This window comes from Ctenopharyngodon idella, chromosome 8 (genome assembly GCF_019924925.1).
Source record: "Ctenopharyngodon idella isolate HZGC_01 chromosome 8, HZGC01, whole genome shotgun sequence".
NCBI lineage: Eukaryota > Metazoa > Chordata > Actinopteri > Cypriniformes > Xenocyprididae > Ctenopharyngodon > Ctenopharyngodon idella.
This window is the reverse complement of record NC_067227.1, coordinates 28,712,926-28,725,899: the sequence shown is the minus strand read 5'-3', so window position 1 is coordinate 28,725,899 and position 12,974 is coordinate 28,712,926. Positions and strand designations below refer to the sequence as shown.

At 36.3% G+C, this 12,974-nt stretch overlaps 1 protein-coding gene across 4 annotated transcripts in view; it reads left to right on the top strand.

The window, feature by feature from the left end:
• The window catches only part of tbc1d22b (TBC1 domain family, member 22B), a 56,390-nt gene that overhangs the window by 32,787 nt on the left and 10,629 nt on the right, over positions 1-12,974 (top strand). For all 4 annotated transcript variants that reach the window (XM_051903088.1, XM_051903086.1, XM_051903087.1 and 1 more), the window contains 2 exons: positions 249-324; positions 3,878-4,005. In XM_051903088.1, the coding sequence (XP_051759048.1) occupies positions 249-324; positions 3,878-4,005 (204 nt within the window). The remainder of the gene's footprint in view (positions 1-248; positions 325-3,877; positions 4,006-12,974) is intronic.

Here is a 12,974-nt window from a genome sequence, read left to right as displayed (position 1 = left end):
TTATAATTCATGCAGTGAAGTCTATGAAGTGTTTGATAACTTTATTCAATTTCTGTATATTTCCTACCTGTTAGATCAAATATTTAAAATATACTGTCTTAATGTTTTTTCTACATTAGGTTTTAGTAACACTTTACAATAAGGTTTCATTTGTTAACATTAGTTAATGTATTAACTAACATGAACTAACAAGATGACGAAATAATTATTTCATGTTCTAAATACTACCTTTTGTTTTTCTCCATCAGGACAACTACACGTTCGCCCAGCCTGGCATTCAGATTAAAGTGAAAGCGCTGGAAGAGCTTGTCAGCAGAATAGATGGTAAGATCATGTTCACAAACACATCCTTTCACTCTGCATAGAATTAAAGGAATAGTTCATGCAAAAATGAAAATTGTGATACTCAATCTCATGTTCTTTAAAACAAAACAAAAAAAAAGCTAAATTATAATTAAATTACTTTAATAAGGCAGTTGGTCCTAGTGTGGTTGTACCTTAGGTTACAGCAGGTTACCTTTTGAAGCTCCCTGAAAGAGAGAAATCACACTTTTTGTGTTTTGTCTTTGACATTTTAACAAAGCTGCACTCAAAGATTTATTTTTTTGTCAGTTGTTGTAGCAGTTGTTCTGTTGGGGAGCATTAAATTTGCAGTCGTCAAAGCTACTTCGGGCCCAATCGTGTGCCACTTTTTGTGGTTTTTGAGACAAATCCACCCTCAGAAGCTACAGCACAAATAACATGTCATGATTGCTTGAACAAAATGGCAGTGTCTAGAGTCCCTTAAATGATCCCATCTATTTTGCCCTTTGCCCTCAAGAACGAGGTGAACTACTTGTTTCGAGCCATAAATAGCAGTGCGAAATGTTCAAAACAACAAGGAGTTGTTTTTCTGGCAGGGTGTGATCTTGTTCATCGCCTTGGAAAAGACTTGTTTTCCCAAGGTGTTGGTCGTTTCTGTTTCTTGGAATCACACGTTTCCGTTTTGCCACCAGTCCGCCTCTGTTTTTTTCTGTCAGAGTGTTTATACCATCTGGACGCCGCCTCCCCTGTTCAGAGTGTTTGGTGTGATAAGCTGAACAGCCCACACTGAAACTCATGGTGAGAGCCGCCGCGCGCCTCTTTCCCATCCATCAGCATCCACGAGCACCGTGAGCAATAGCAGACCCCACAGTCTCGCCGGGGAGCACAGAAGAAAAATCAATTCCCCATAAGCCCCTGCGATTAGGGTGTGAAGGCAAATGGAAGTGAGCTGAGAGGAGAGACGAATGGAGTGGACTGAGCGAAGGGAAAACAAATAGCACTTTCACAGGGCTAGAGAGTAATGAAAATACACTAGCAAGCATCTTGTAGATGTTCCCAAGTTGTTGTTTTTTTACATTGAAATGAGGAAAATGACAAATAAGCATAGATGCTGCTCATAACTAGTCATGTGTGAATAATAACAGGCAGGTTCTGAATCGATTTTAACCATTCGCCTTCATTCTAACATGTTATGCAACATAATTTATCATGTTATTGAGTACATTTAGCAGTCCCTAAGGCTGGTATTGAGCATCCTTGACAGCTATTAGTTATTTTAATAATGCAGAAATTAGTATAATTTGGGTGCCTTTTACCCCAAATACTATACTTTTACATATTCTTCTGTTACTGAAAAACTGTTGCTTTAAAGGGTTAGTTCAACGAAAAATAATCCTTTAATTCTGTTATTAAAGGATTAGTTCACTTCTGAATGAAAATTTCCTGAAAATTTACTCACCCCCATGTCATCCAAGATGTTCATGTCTTTCTTTCTTCAGTCAAAAAGAAATTAAGGTTTTTGAGGAAAACATGCCAGGATTTTTCTCCATATAGTGGACTTCAGTGGGGTTCACTGGGTGGAAGGTCCAAATTTCAGTTTCAATGCAGCTTCAAAGGGCTCTACACGATCCCAGACGAGGAATAAGGGCCATTTTTGGGAATAAAAAACTTATTATATACTTTTTAAACACAAATGCTCGTCTTGCACTAGCTCTGCGATCCGCAGGCCTGACCTAATCACGTTATTAAGGTCATGCGTGACTTAGGCGGAAGTACCGATCCAGTGTCTACAAAGATTAAACAACGATATCGGACGATTTTGAAGTTGGAGGAAAAAATTAGATGAAGTTTTTTTGCCCTACCGCGGTACTTCTGCCTACGTCACACGTGAGCTTTCAACGTAATGCATGGCAGAACGCAGAGCTAGTGCAAGATTTTGTGGTAACAAAGTATATAAATTTAAATTTTTTTTAGAAAATGATCCTTATTCCTCGTCTGGGATTGTGTAGAGCCCTTTGAAGCTGCATTGAAACTGCAATTTGGACCCAGTGAACCCAGTGAAGTCCACTATATGGAGAAGAATCCTGGAATGTTTTCCTCAAAAATCTTCATTTCTTTTTCGACTGAAGGAAGAAAGACATGAACATCTTTGATAACATGGGGGTAAGTAAATTATGAGGGAATTTTCATTCAGAAGTGAACTAATCCTTTAATTACTCACCCTCATGTCGTTCCAAACCCGTAAGACCTTCGTTTATCTTCGGAACACAAATTAAGATATTTTTTATGAAATCCTTGAGCCTTCTGGCCTCTGATAGACTGCAACACAATTACCACTTTCAAGGCCCAGAAAGGTAGTAGAGACATCGTTAAAATAGTTCATGTGACTACAGTGGTTCAACCTTAATGTTATGAAGCGGTAAGAATACTTTTTGTGTGCAAAAAACAAAGAAAAATAATGACTTCATTCAACTATCTCTTCTCTTCCTTGTCAGCCTCCTACACTGTTGATGTAAACGGTGCAGCGCTTCCGGGTTCTACATCAGAACGCCGGCTCATTATTGGCCGGCTCCTGCGTCTGCTTTACATGCATGCGTCGTGCTGCTCACGTGAACAGTGTCGGTCAATACTGAGCCAGGGTTCTGATTAATCAGCATTAAGGCTTTTTCAAACCAATTTACAAAATGCTGGCAAAGTATATACAACAATTTGTAAATGAAGTGCTATTGTGACGTCAATCTGTGACAGGGTTTTTTTTATGGTTTTCTGGAAAAGTATGACAGTTTTTCTCTTGAAGGCAAAAAATATATATTTTTAAAGTGTTTTTCAAAAAATGATAAAATCAAATGGTTTCAGTGTTTGTGATGCAAGAAATCGGTTGCAAATACTTTATACTTTCATTTTGTTTACTGGAATCGAAATCATTATGAACAAACCTTTTGTTGGGATTGCAAGAAAAGAGAATGCAAGATAATGTTCAAACTTCACACCAATGACTCACTCCATTAGCTGAATCCATTATGATGCAACCGTTATGTAACATTGCGAAGATCATTCATTATTAACTTTTTTTTTAATGATATTTTTGCTTTTATTCATGGCAGAAAGGGTTTTCATTTTTCTTCTGATAGGTCCGACTTCAGTTCTCTGCACTTTCAGAGAGCTGTCACATTTTCTCCATCAATATCTATCAGGACTCAAGTCAATATGTCCGCTTTCGAAAGCCATTCTTATTCTGTTCAAAGGCCGACTGAGAGCTTATCAGAAAAATCCCTCTCTCAATGAGCTAAGCACCAGGCCTCCTTTTCCTTTTCACCCCAACATTCTCTCTCTCACTCTCTCGCAATTCAATCGAATATAATTACACACGCTAGGGGGTCTATAATGTTAATTCGGTGAAACAGGTGTGTGGAGAATTCAACAATAGCCGGTGATCTTAGTTCAGGGCCAGAGTGCTTCTTTAAACAATGGGGCTCCATACATGGGTTACAAAAGCTACTCCCAGTGCAGCACTTTGCAGAAACTACCAGCAAATGGATATAAACCCCCTGTGCTTTATTTTTTACGCCCACAGAGGATGTCCATGTGCACTTTCAGAGGTGTGAGGTGGAGTATCTGCAGTTTGCTTTCCGCTGGATGAATAATCTGCTGATGAGAGAGCTGCCGCTGCGCTGTACCATTCGCCTGTGGGACACATACCAGGTACTGCTGCACCAAAACCAGCCAGTGAATTAGAACATGGGCGTCGGAAGCAAAAAAATATGGGTGGGTCCTCCCCCAGAAAAATTTTACTGGAGTAGATGCCATTTCCTTTATTCTGGTGCCTTTTAATTAATGGAGTGTCTATTTGCCCGCCTTGTTGGCAAATGTTATTTACACTAACTGACGTCTGGTTGGAGCAGACAAAATTACGGAAGACACTGGATTGATTACAGTGGCAGTAGTGTAGGGTAAGGCACATAGCAGAAAGTTTTGACGCAAATCGTCCTGAGGTTCGAGTCCACCTTTTGCTAAACTCTCTCTACTCCCTTTTCCCATCACATATTAGATTGGAAAGGCATTTATTTTCAGTAAAAATTAAGAAAATATTAGAAAAGTGGAAATAAAGTGTCTAAAGCATGATTAATAATAAAGTGTTAATCGGTTATGATTAGGGGTAGGTGTAGGGAGGGCTTTATTGTCCCATTAAAGCGGCATCCATTTAATAATTTTAATAAATTTAATCATTTAAACTGTTATTATTGCTTACCGTTTAATGTACAACAACACTGAGTTGCAAAAAGTGGCTCTGAATGAGCCAAGTAGAATGGATTTGAGGAAGCAGCAGTGTGGAAGTCAAGGCAGTTTAATTTACTAGGACATTCCTCAAGTGGAATGGATTTGACTGACGGCGCTCTGAAAAGTACCATGTACAATGGTTCCGACGCCCATGAATTAGAATGAGAACGTCAGAAAATCCATTACATGTGCTTCTATGTCAATTTTGCCTTTCATCTGATAATTTTATCCAAAGTGACTTGGAGTGGCCTGGGGTTAAGTGTCTTGATCAAGAACAATGGTGATAGTTCATGGATCACTTATATGTTTAAACCTACCCTTTTATTACCAGACCAGAACTTGAACCACTAAGGGTATAAAGATTTGTGGTGAGAATTAGTTTTTCAATTTGGTTCCTTTAGTGGATTTCATAATAACTTTCAAATATATGCTCACAACACATGTAATGGAGCAGGGGTATAGTACCGTTTTTGCTTCTTCTAGAAATGTATAATTTGCCCCAACTTTTTGGGAAAAAATCATGCCACCTAATTAATATTTATTAATATTAATATTAATATTACAATACATACTCCAGTGTAGGCATAGAAATATATTATATTATTATATAATATTATTTAATTTTAATGTTTCAATATTCATTCCTATTTGTTAAATAATATTAAATAAAATTAATATTCAAGTTACAACATACTTCATGTGAATGTAGGGCATAGAAATGCATATTATTACTATTATGATTTATATTTGTTAAATATTAATGATTAATATTTATTAATCATCCCTAAACTGGAGGCAGAGTAGTAGAATATTGACAAAAACAATACACCATATATAATTTTATTTTTAAAACTTAATTTTAACTGGCCATTTCAGAAGATGGTTTTCAGTAAGTTCATGTCCATTTGTATTTACTTGTTTTTGTTCGTTTAATTTATTCTTGAGTTTTGTTATAGTAATTATAATTGATTATTAAATTCCATAATTTATGCATTCAGTGTCTTTTTACATTCCTAGTCACCTCTATGTCACCTCCTGTATGGGGTTTACAGGAAGAATGCAGACTCCCATGAATGATAGCGTATCTTCAAATAATTTTTTTTTAAACGCTTCAGAGGTTATGGGTGACATGTCCTTGAAGACCATATGCTGCTCTTACATTTTTTTTTTTTCTTGTTAAAATGGCACAAAGAAAGGTGTGAACTGCTCATATTCCTGTCATTCATTAATATTCCTTTGAAGAGTTTCCTTCCACTGATTTCTTTTCGTGTCCTGTCTGCATGTCCTCTCTGAGACTTCTTTTTGATATATCTCCTTGCTCATTTCTTTGTCCTTTACATCTGCCTCGTCTATCTGCCGCTCCATCTCTCATGCATGGCGTTTTGACGTAGATCCATTCCCACAAGGTGGGTTTTATTGGATAAAGGGGGGATAGTTGTCAGGTGACAAGTACAATCCAAGAGAGGAAATGGTGAGTGGTGAACCATTATGCACGCTTGCATGTCATTTGCTTCTGTACGTTTTGAATCAGCATTGTTGACAAACATTGTTGATAGCCATGTTGGATCATCAGCCCGTTTAAGAAACCTTAAAGACAACATATGCTTTTAAAGAGGACCTATTATGCCCTTTTACAATGTCTTGGTTTTGTTTTTGGGGTCTACTAGAATAGGTTTTCATGCTTGAATGTTCAAAAAACAAATTTTTCATATTTTACATTGTTGCAGCACCTCTTTTCCCAGTCTGTCAATAACACACTGTTTAGTTCCGGTCTCTATTACATTTACATTTAGTCATTTAGCAGACACTTTTCTCCAAAGTGACTTACAAATGAGAACAATAGAAGCAATCAAATCAACATGAGTGCTGTGTTAAGTCCCAGTTATTCCAAGCAAAGTGCTTGTAGCAAGGAATTTTTTTTATTAATAAATAGATGGAGAGAGAGAATAGAAATAGAAAAAAGAAAAAGTAAGTGCTAATATTACTGGGTCAATGTTGACAAAAAAGATATGAAGCCCCTCCTTCTGAAAAGCGCAGTGTGCTCTGATTGGTCGGCTGGACCAGTGTGTTGTGATTAGTTAACCACTTCAAGAATGTACAGAAATGTCACCCTTACCATAAACACGAGTTTCAACACACTACTAACACAACTCAACCAGACCTTGTCCCACTTTTTTTTGCATATGCCTTGAGCGGGAATTATTTAAATGAGGAATATTGTGATGTTCATTCCAGGAAGAAAAATTTAAGACTACAAATCGAGGCGTTTCAGGGAGTTCAGAAACAGTGCGCACTGATATAGAGAATAACTCCATTTGCAGTGACTTTGTGCTTTGTAACTTTGCAGACATTTTTCATGTTTAAACAGTTAAACATATTTTGACACATTTTTCTTAACCGCATGTGTAAAATCTTAAGAAAAAAAAAAAGTACACTTAAAGTGTACCTTTAAGCTCTGCTTGACAAGCACAGTTTTCCTCCAGTTATTTTCCATCTGTTCGCTCTCAATTCCTGCTTTTTTTTTTTCTTTCTTTATTTCCTCAGGCATTTTCACAGTGGGGTCAGGGTTGGGGTGAGCAGTAAAGGTGGCATTGACCCACCTCACTGAGGTAGAGGAGGGAAGTGTATCAATGAGGCCAGCTTGAAACGCAGAGAGAAACCGAGGCATGGTGCATGTGTTTTCAAGGTTAAATACGCTTAAACCATCACATGTAACCTGCCCTGCCTCCTTCAAATTTAATGATAGATCAAAGACAGACATGCAGATCATTTGTTTAAATAAAGAAATTATATATTTTAATCTTAGAACAAATCCTTAGAAACATGCTGGACATGGAACCACATTTACAATGTATCTAAGTTTTGTAATGTGAGATGTGTACAGTGCTGTGAAAAAGTGTTTGTCCCTATCCTGATTTCTTTTGCTTTCTTTTGCTCATACTAAATTGTTTCCGAAATGAAAGCAAAATCTAACGTAAAACAAAGGCAACATAATTTTTAAATGGTAATGTTATTTATTGAAGCAAAAAAGCCAATACCAACTGGGCCTGTATTTGTCCATTTGTAAATGTATTTGTCCCTGTAGTTACTAAAGCCGTTTTTCCCTACTGGAATTACCTGGAACTATTTGTCCCAGGAACTTTTGACCTGTTGCTGCCTGCGTTTCCATTGCGGTCTAAAGTACAATGAAGATTAAGTCCGGTGATTGTAGGACTGCGTGTGACTTTCCAGACTTTTAAAAATGGTGGTTAAAATAAAATGCTGCGTAGAGTCTACCAATCAAAATGCTGCATGAACTCAACCAATCAGCATGTTCGGCGCCCAGGTCCCACCCCCAAAAGTTCCTGAAATTACTACCTCGTGAGCAGGGACTTTCTGAGGTGGAAATTTTTACCCGGAACTTCGAGTTCCACACACCGAGTACCAGTTCCTAGTTCCTGGGGAAACTTCCTGCAATGGAAACGCGACTTAATTCCACTGCAATTATAATCGGGTTCCGCTGGACTGGACATGACCAGCCCTGTTCAATTTTTTTTTATGTTGCATTTTTGACTCTAAAGTTTTGATGTCTCATAGAAGAACAGATATGATCTCCATATCAATATATCTTGCAAATGTGTGTTAGAATAGATCGGTTTTAAAATGTTGAACAAAATGATAAAAGGTCATGTAAAATATACAGCAGCTCAATGCCGCATTGACAAGGGGTGCCTATAAAGCAAACTTAAGCGCAACTTTACAGAACCGGCTCATGAATATTAATGAGATTACATGAGAGGCCAGTCCAGGTTATGTGGCAGCATCTGCAAGATTCAATTAATATTCATGAGCTCAGCCATCATTTATCGTGACATCACAATGCAACATCCTGCTATTTTTTTTTTTCTTTTTTCTTTTGGATAACATGGATTGATGAAGCGTGCACACTAAGGGAAGCAGATTGGGTACATTTTGATTTCTTGTTGCCATCTAGCATTAATTACATTGTCATTTTGCATTAAACTTCCATTGTTAAAATGACACTTCGGGCTTTTCCGATAACACTGAATAATATGTTCCTGATTAATTGTTAATGAATACATTCATTGACATTATCCAGTGAACAGACACGTGTTGCATGTTCGGCGGACCAGAGCAAGTTGATTAGATGAGGGGGTTTGTCCACTCATATGAGGCTAAAGGCTGAGAAAAGAGTCTCAACTTCTCCTGTGCTCCTTTATCAGGTCCTTCCTGTAATTGCACGTTTGGCACAAAGACTCACTCCTCAAGATCAATTAGAGGTGCACAAAGAGCTCAGGCCAGAAAGAAAGAGATGTGGGTGAATGAAATGAAGGAGAGAGAGAGAAAGAGATGTGAAGACAAAAAGGAAAGTCATGCTAATGTCTGACTGATGTTCTGAAGCATCTGCATCTCACATCCCCTCCATTAGTGAGATGGGTTCTGTTGAGAGGTGAAGGGGGAACACTTGGCTGTGAATAACCCCATGTCGGATGCGTTCCTAGAAAAGAGACTTAATCATGAACACTTTTTTTCTTTTTCTTTTTTTTTTTTGCTTAGTTTTCACTCATCTTAAGGCTCCTTTTTCTTCTCTCGAGTCATTCTTTCTTGAGTCTTTTTTTTATCCCCTACAAACAAACAAGTACTCTGTCAGTACTATAGTACAGTGATTGTGTCAGTTGGTAATACTTTGGTACTTGGTAGTACAGTTTGTAGTACACTTGTAGTACAGTTTTGGTCCGCTAATCAGAGTGAAAACGGAATTTACTGTTATAAAGTTTGGGGTCACTAAGATTTTGTTAGTTTAGGGTCCAATTCTCTCTATTAAACGGATAGTTCACCCAAAAATGAAAATTTTGTCATTTACTCACTCAAGTTGTTCCAAAACTGTAAAGAAACAATATGCTAATTAGCAAATTGCTGCTATAAAGTTTGGGGTCAGACAGATTTTTTGGTAACATTTAGTTTAGGGTCCAATTCTCACTATTAAAGGGATAGTTCATTTACTTATACTCAAGTTGTTCCAAACCTGTATGAGTTTCTTTCTTCTGTTGAACACAAAAATAGATATTTTGAACCAGACAGTTGACGGTAGCCATTGACTTCCATAGTAGGAAAAAAAAAAATACTATGGAAGTCAGTGGCTACCGTCAAGTGTCTGGTTACGGACATTCTTCAAAATATCTATTTTTGTGTTCAGCTGAACAAAGAAACTCATACAGGTTTGGAACAACTTGAGGGTGAGTAAATGATGACAATTTTCATTTTTGGGTGAACTATCCCTTTAACTAGTTGCTTATTAGCATACATATTACTAGGATATTGGCTGTTTATTAGTTATAGTTATTAGTTAGTTAAAGCACATATTAATGCCTTATTCTGCATGACATTATTCTACATCCCTTAATCCTACCCAATACATAAACTTAACAACTATCTTACTAACTATTAATAAGCAGTAATTAAGAGTTTGAGACAAAAGTTGTAGTTAATAGTTAAAAGTGAGAACTGAACCCTAAAGTGTTACCAATTTTTTTTTTTTTTTTTTTTAAAGAAATAGTTTTATTCAGCAAAGACACAATAAATTGATCAAAAGTAAAGACATTCATAATGTTAAAAATATTTTATATAAAATATTTCAAATAAATGCTGTTCTTCAAAGAAACAAAAATATTAAGCAGCACAACTGTTTTCAACATTGATAATAAGAAATGTTACTCGAGCACTAAATCAGCATATTAGAATGATTTCTGAAAGATCATGTGACACTGAAGACTAATTTGAAAACTCTAATTAAATTATTATAAATATATTGTAAATTGTAATGATATTTTTTAATATTTTTTTAGCAAAAATATTTTAGATAAGATACACAACTACAAAGTTACTGTTTTCTTGGTATTTTTTTTAATTTCCTTTTAAAAACAACATGTCTTAACAGTATTCTTTTTATAATTTTTTCATACAATACAAAAGGCCTCTACATCTACATCTACATCTGTTTTACTTTTAAGTAAAATTTTAGAAAAATAATATTTAAGTGAGGTTTTGAATCTCGCACTTAAAGCAAGAAACATGGACCAACACATCTCATAATTTTAACAACAGATAATTTGAACTCCTAGAATCACTTCTAGTTCTTGCAATTTCTTTGTCTTAATAAAATCCAACTTTTACCTCCTTCCTCATTCTCCTCCACTTTTCCCCCTCTCTTCTTACTTCAAGAGGGACCAACAGAAACAAAGTAAACAAAGCTATTTATAACCGCTCAGTGCCTCTCAAGTGGCTGAATGTACCACACTGTACACAACACAAGTAGAGGGGGATGCTGGAGAGAGAAGAGGACGAATGAGGAACGGAGAGAGGGAATGGGTGGTGTCTTCTTTAGATATGTTGGGAATAACTAACACAACCTAATTCCCAAACCAATAAATTAGGTGGATGGTAAAACTACATTAGGAGCTCTGTGTGTAGGCGCTTGACTGTAGCTGAATAATTTAACGAATAATATGTGTTGTTTTAAAACTCTTATTACTCATCATGAAAGTAAACAGTTCTTTTTATTTCTGGCTAAAGGAATGTGCAGTCATCTGAGCAGTAGCTAAGCAGCAGCAAATCCGGTTCAGATCCAGTCTGCGTCATGACCTCATAACTTTTACTCCTCCCGCATAATGTCTTTGTGTTTTTTCTGCTTTTCTAACCAAGAAAGACATAAGAATCCTCATGCAGATGTTGTCTATACAGCAACCATTTATATTGACCCTGTCTGTCAGTGTCCAAAAAATGCAAAAAGGACCATAAAATCGTAAAAGTGGCTCATATGACTATTCTCTAGTATTATTTATAATGTATTATTTTGAATTAGCTTTTTTTTTTTATATCAGTTTAAATATTTCTATTTAGCTTTAATTTATTCAGTTGTAGTTTATCTTTTTAGTACTTAAATATATTTATTTCTAATTTCTTTCAGTTTTTTAAGTTTAAGTTTTACATCTAATATTTATATTAGTAATAATAGTTTTAGTTAGACTGAAATTTGAATCATTATTTGTTGAAAATCTTCCTCTTCATAGCTCTAAAATCTCTTTTATGTTCCTCTTCAAAAATGGCCAGGTTTGATATCATTGGTTCTCAAAATATGGTGAACAATGACTTAAGGGGTTAGTTTACCCAAAAATCAAAATTCTGTCATTAATTACACACCCTCATGTCGTTCTAAACCCATAAGACTTTCGTTCATCTTCGGGAACCCAAATGAAGATCTAAATCTGAGAGCTTTCTGCCGCTCCATAGACAGCTATGCGACTACCACTTTGACGCTTCAAAATGTTCATAAAGAGATCGTAAAACTAATCCATATTAATTGAGCGGTTTAGTCCAAATTTTCTGAAGAGACTCGATCACTTTAAATGATGAACAGATTGAATTTAGGCTTTTATTCACATATAAACATTGTTCAGCAAACATAAACAGAAGCTCAATCGAATCTGCTTGACCCGTGAGAACATACCTCTTGCGGAAGCTCAAACATGCCGCGTAACACATTGGTTCTCGCACGTCATGCTAACATGCTTGAGCTTCCGTTGATTTACCACAATTATCGATTTACCATCGATTATTTTGAGGAAAATCTTGGACTAAATCGCTCAAATCATATGGATTAGTTTTACGATCTCTTTATGAACTTTTTGAAGTGTCAAAGTTTCAGTTGCGTAGCCGCCTATGGAGGGACAAAAAGCTCACAGATTTCATCAAAAAGATCTTCATTTGTGTTCAGAAGATGAACAAAAGTCTTACGGGTTTGAAACAACATGAGGGTGAGTACTTAATGACAGAATTTTCATTTCTGAGTGAACTATTCCTTTAAATTTCAGTCTGTTTCTCAGAAATTCTACTAAGCTATTTTGTGACTTCAAAAGACTCTAAATTTAGCGCATATGGCACATACTTTTGTGACACTTTCATGTTGTTTTTTCATAAACTGCTGTTGTAAGGGGGGAAAAATGTGTGAAGATTTAATAAAGTCCATTTAGTTTTTTTTAAAGCAGGTTTGTGAAGTCATAAAGCCCACAGCCGGCAAACCACAGATGACTGTGGCGAAGAAAAAACTCCTTAAGATGTTCAGGCATGAAGACAAAAAGTCTTAAAAGGAACCACACTTATATGCTTGCATGAGCAACACAAGGGTCAATAAATGATGGCAGAATTTTTCATTTTGGATGAACGACTGCTTCAAATCTCAAGACTGGTAACTGGAAGGTTGCTGGTTCAATCCCTGTAAGGAGCAAACCTCGAGCAATAATTATTTTGCCCTTTGAGAAATCCACTTAACCCCAGGGGTTGTCTCTCTAATAAGTGTGCTGTATGTCACTTTGGATAATCATCTTCTTAATGAC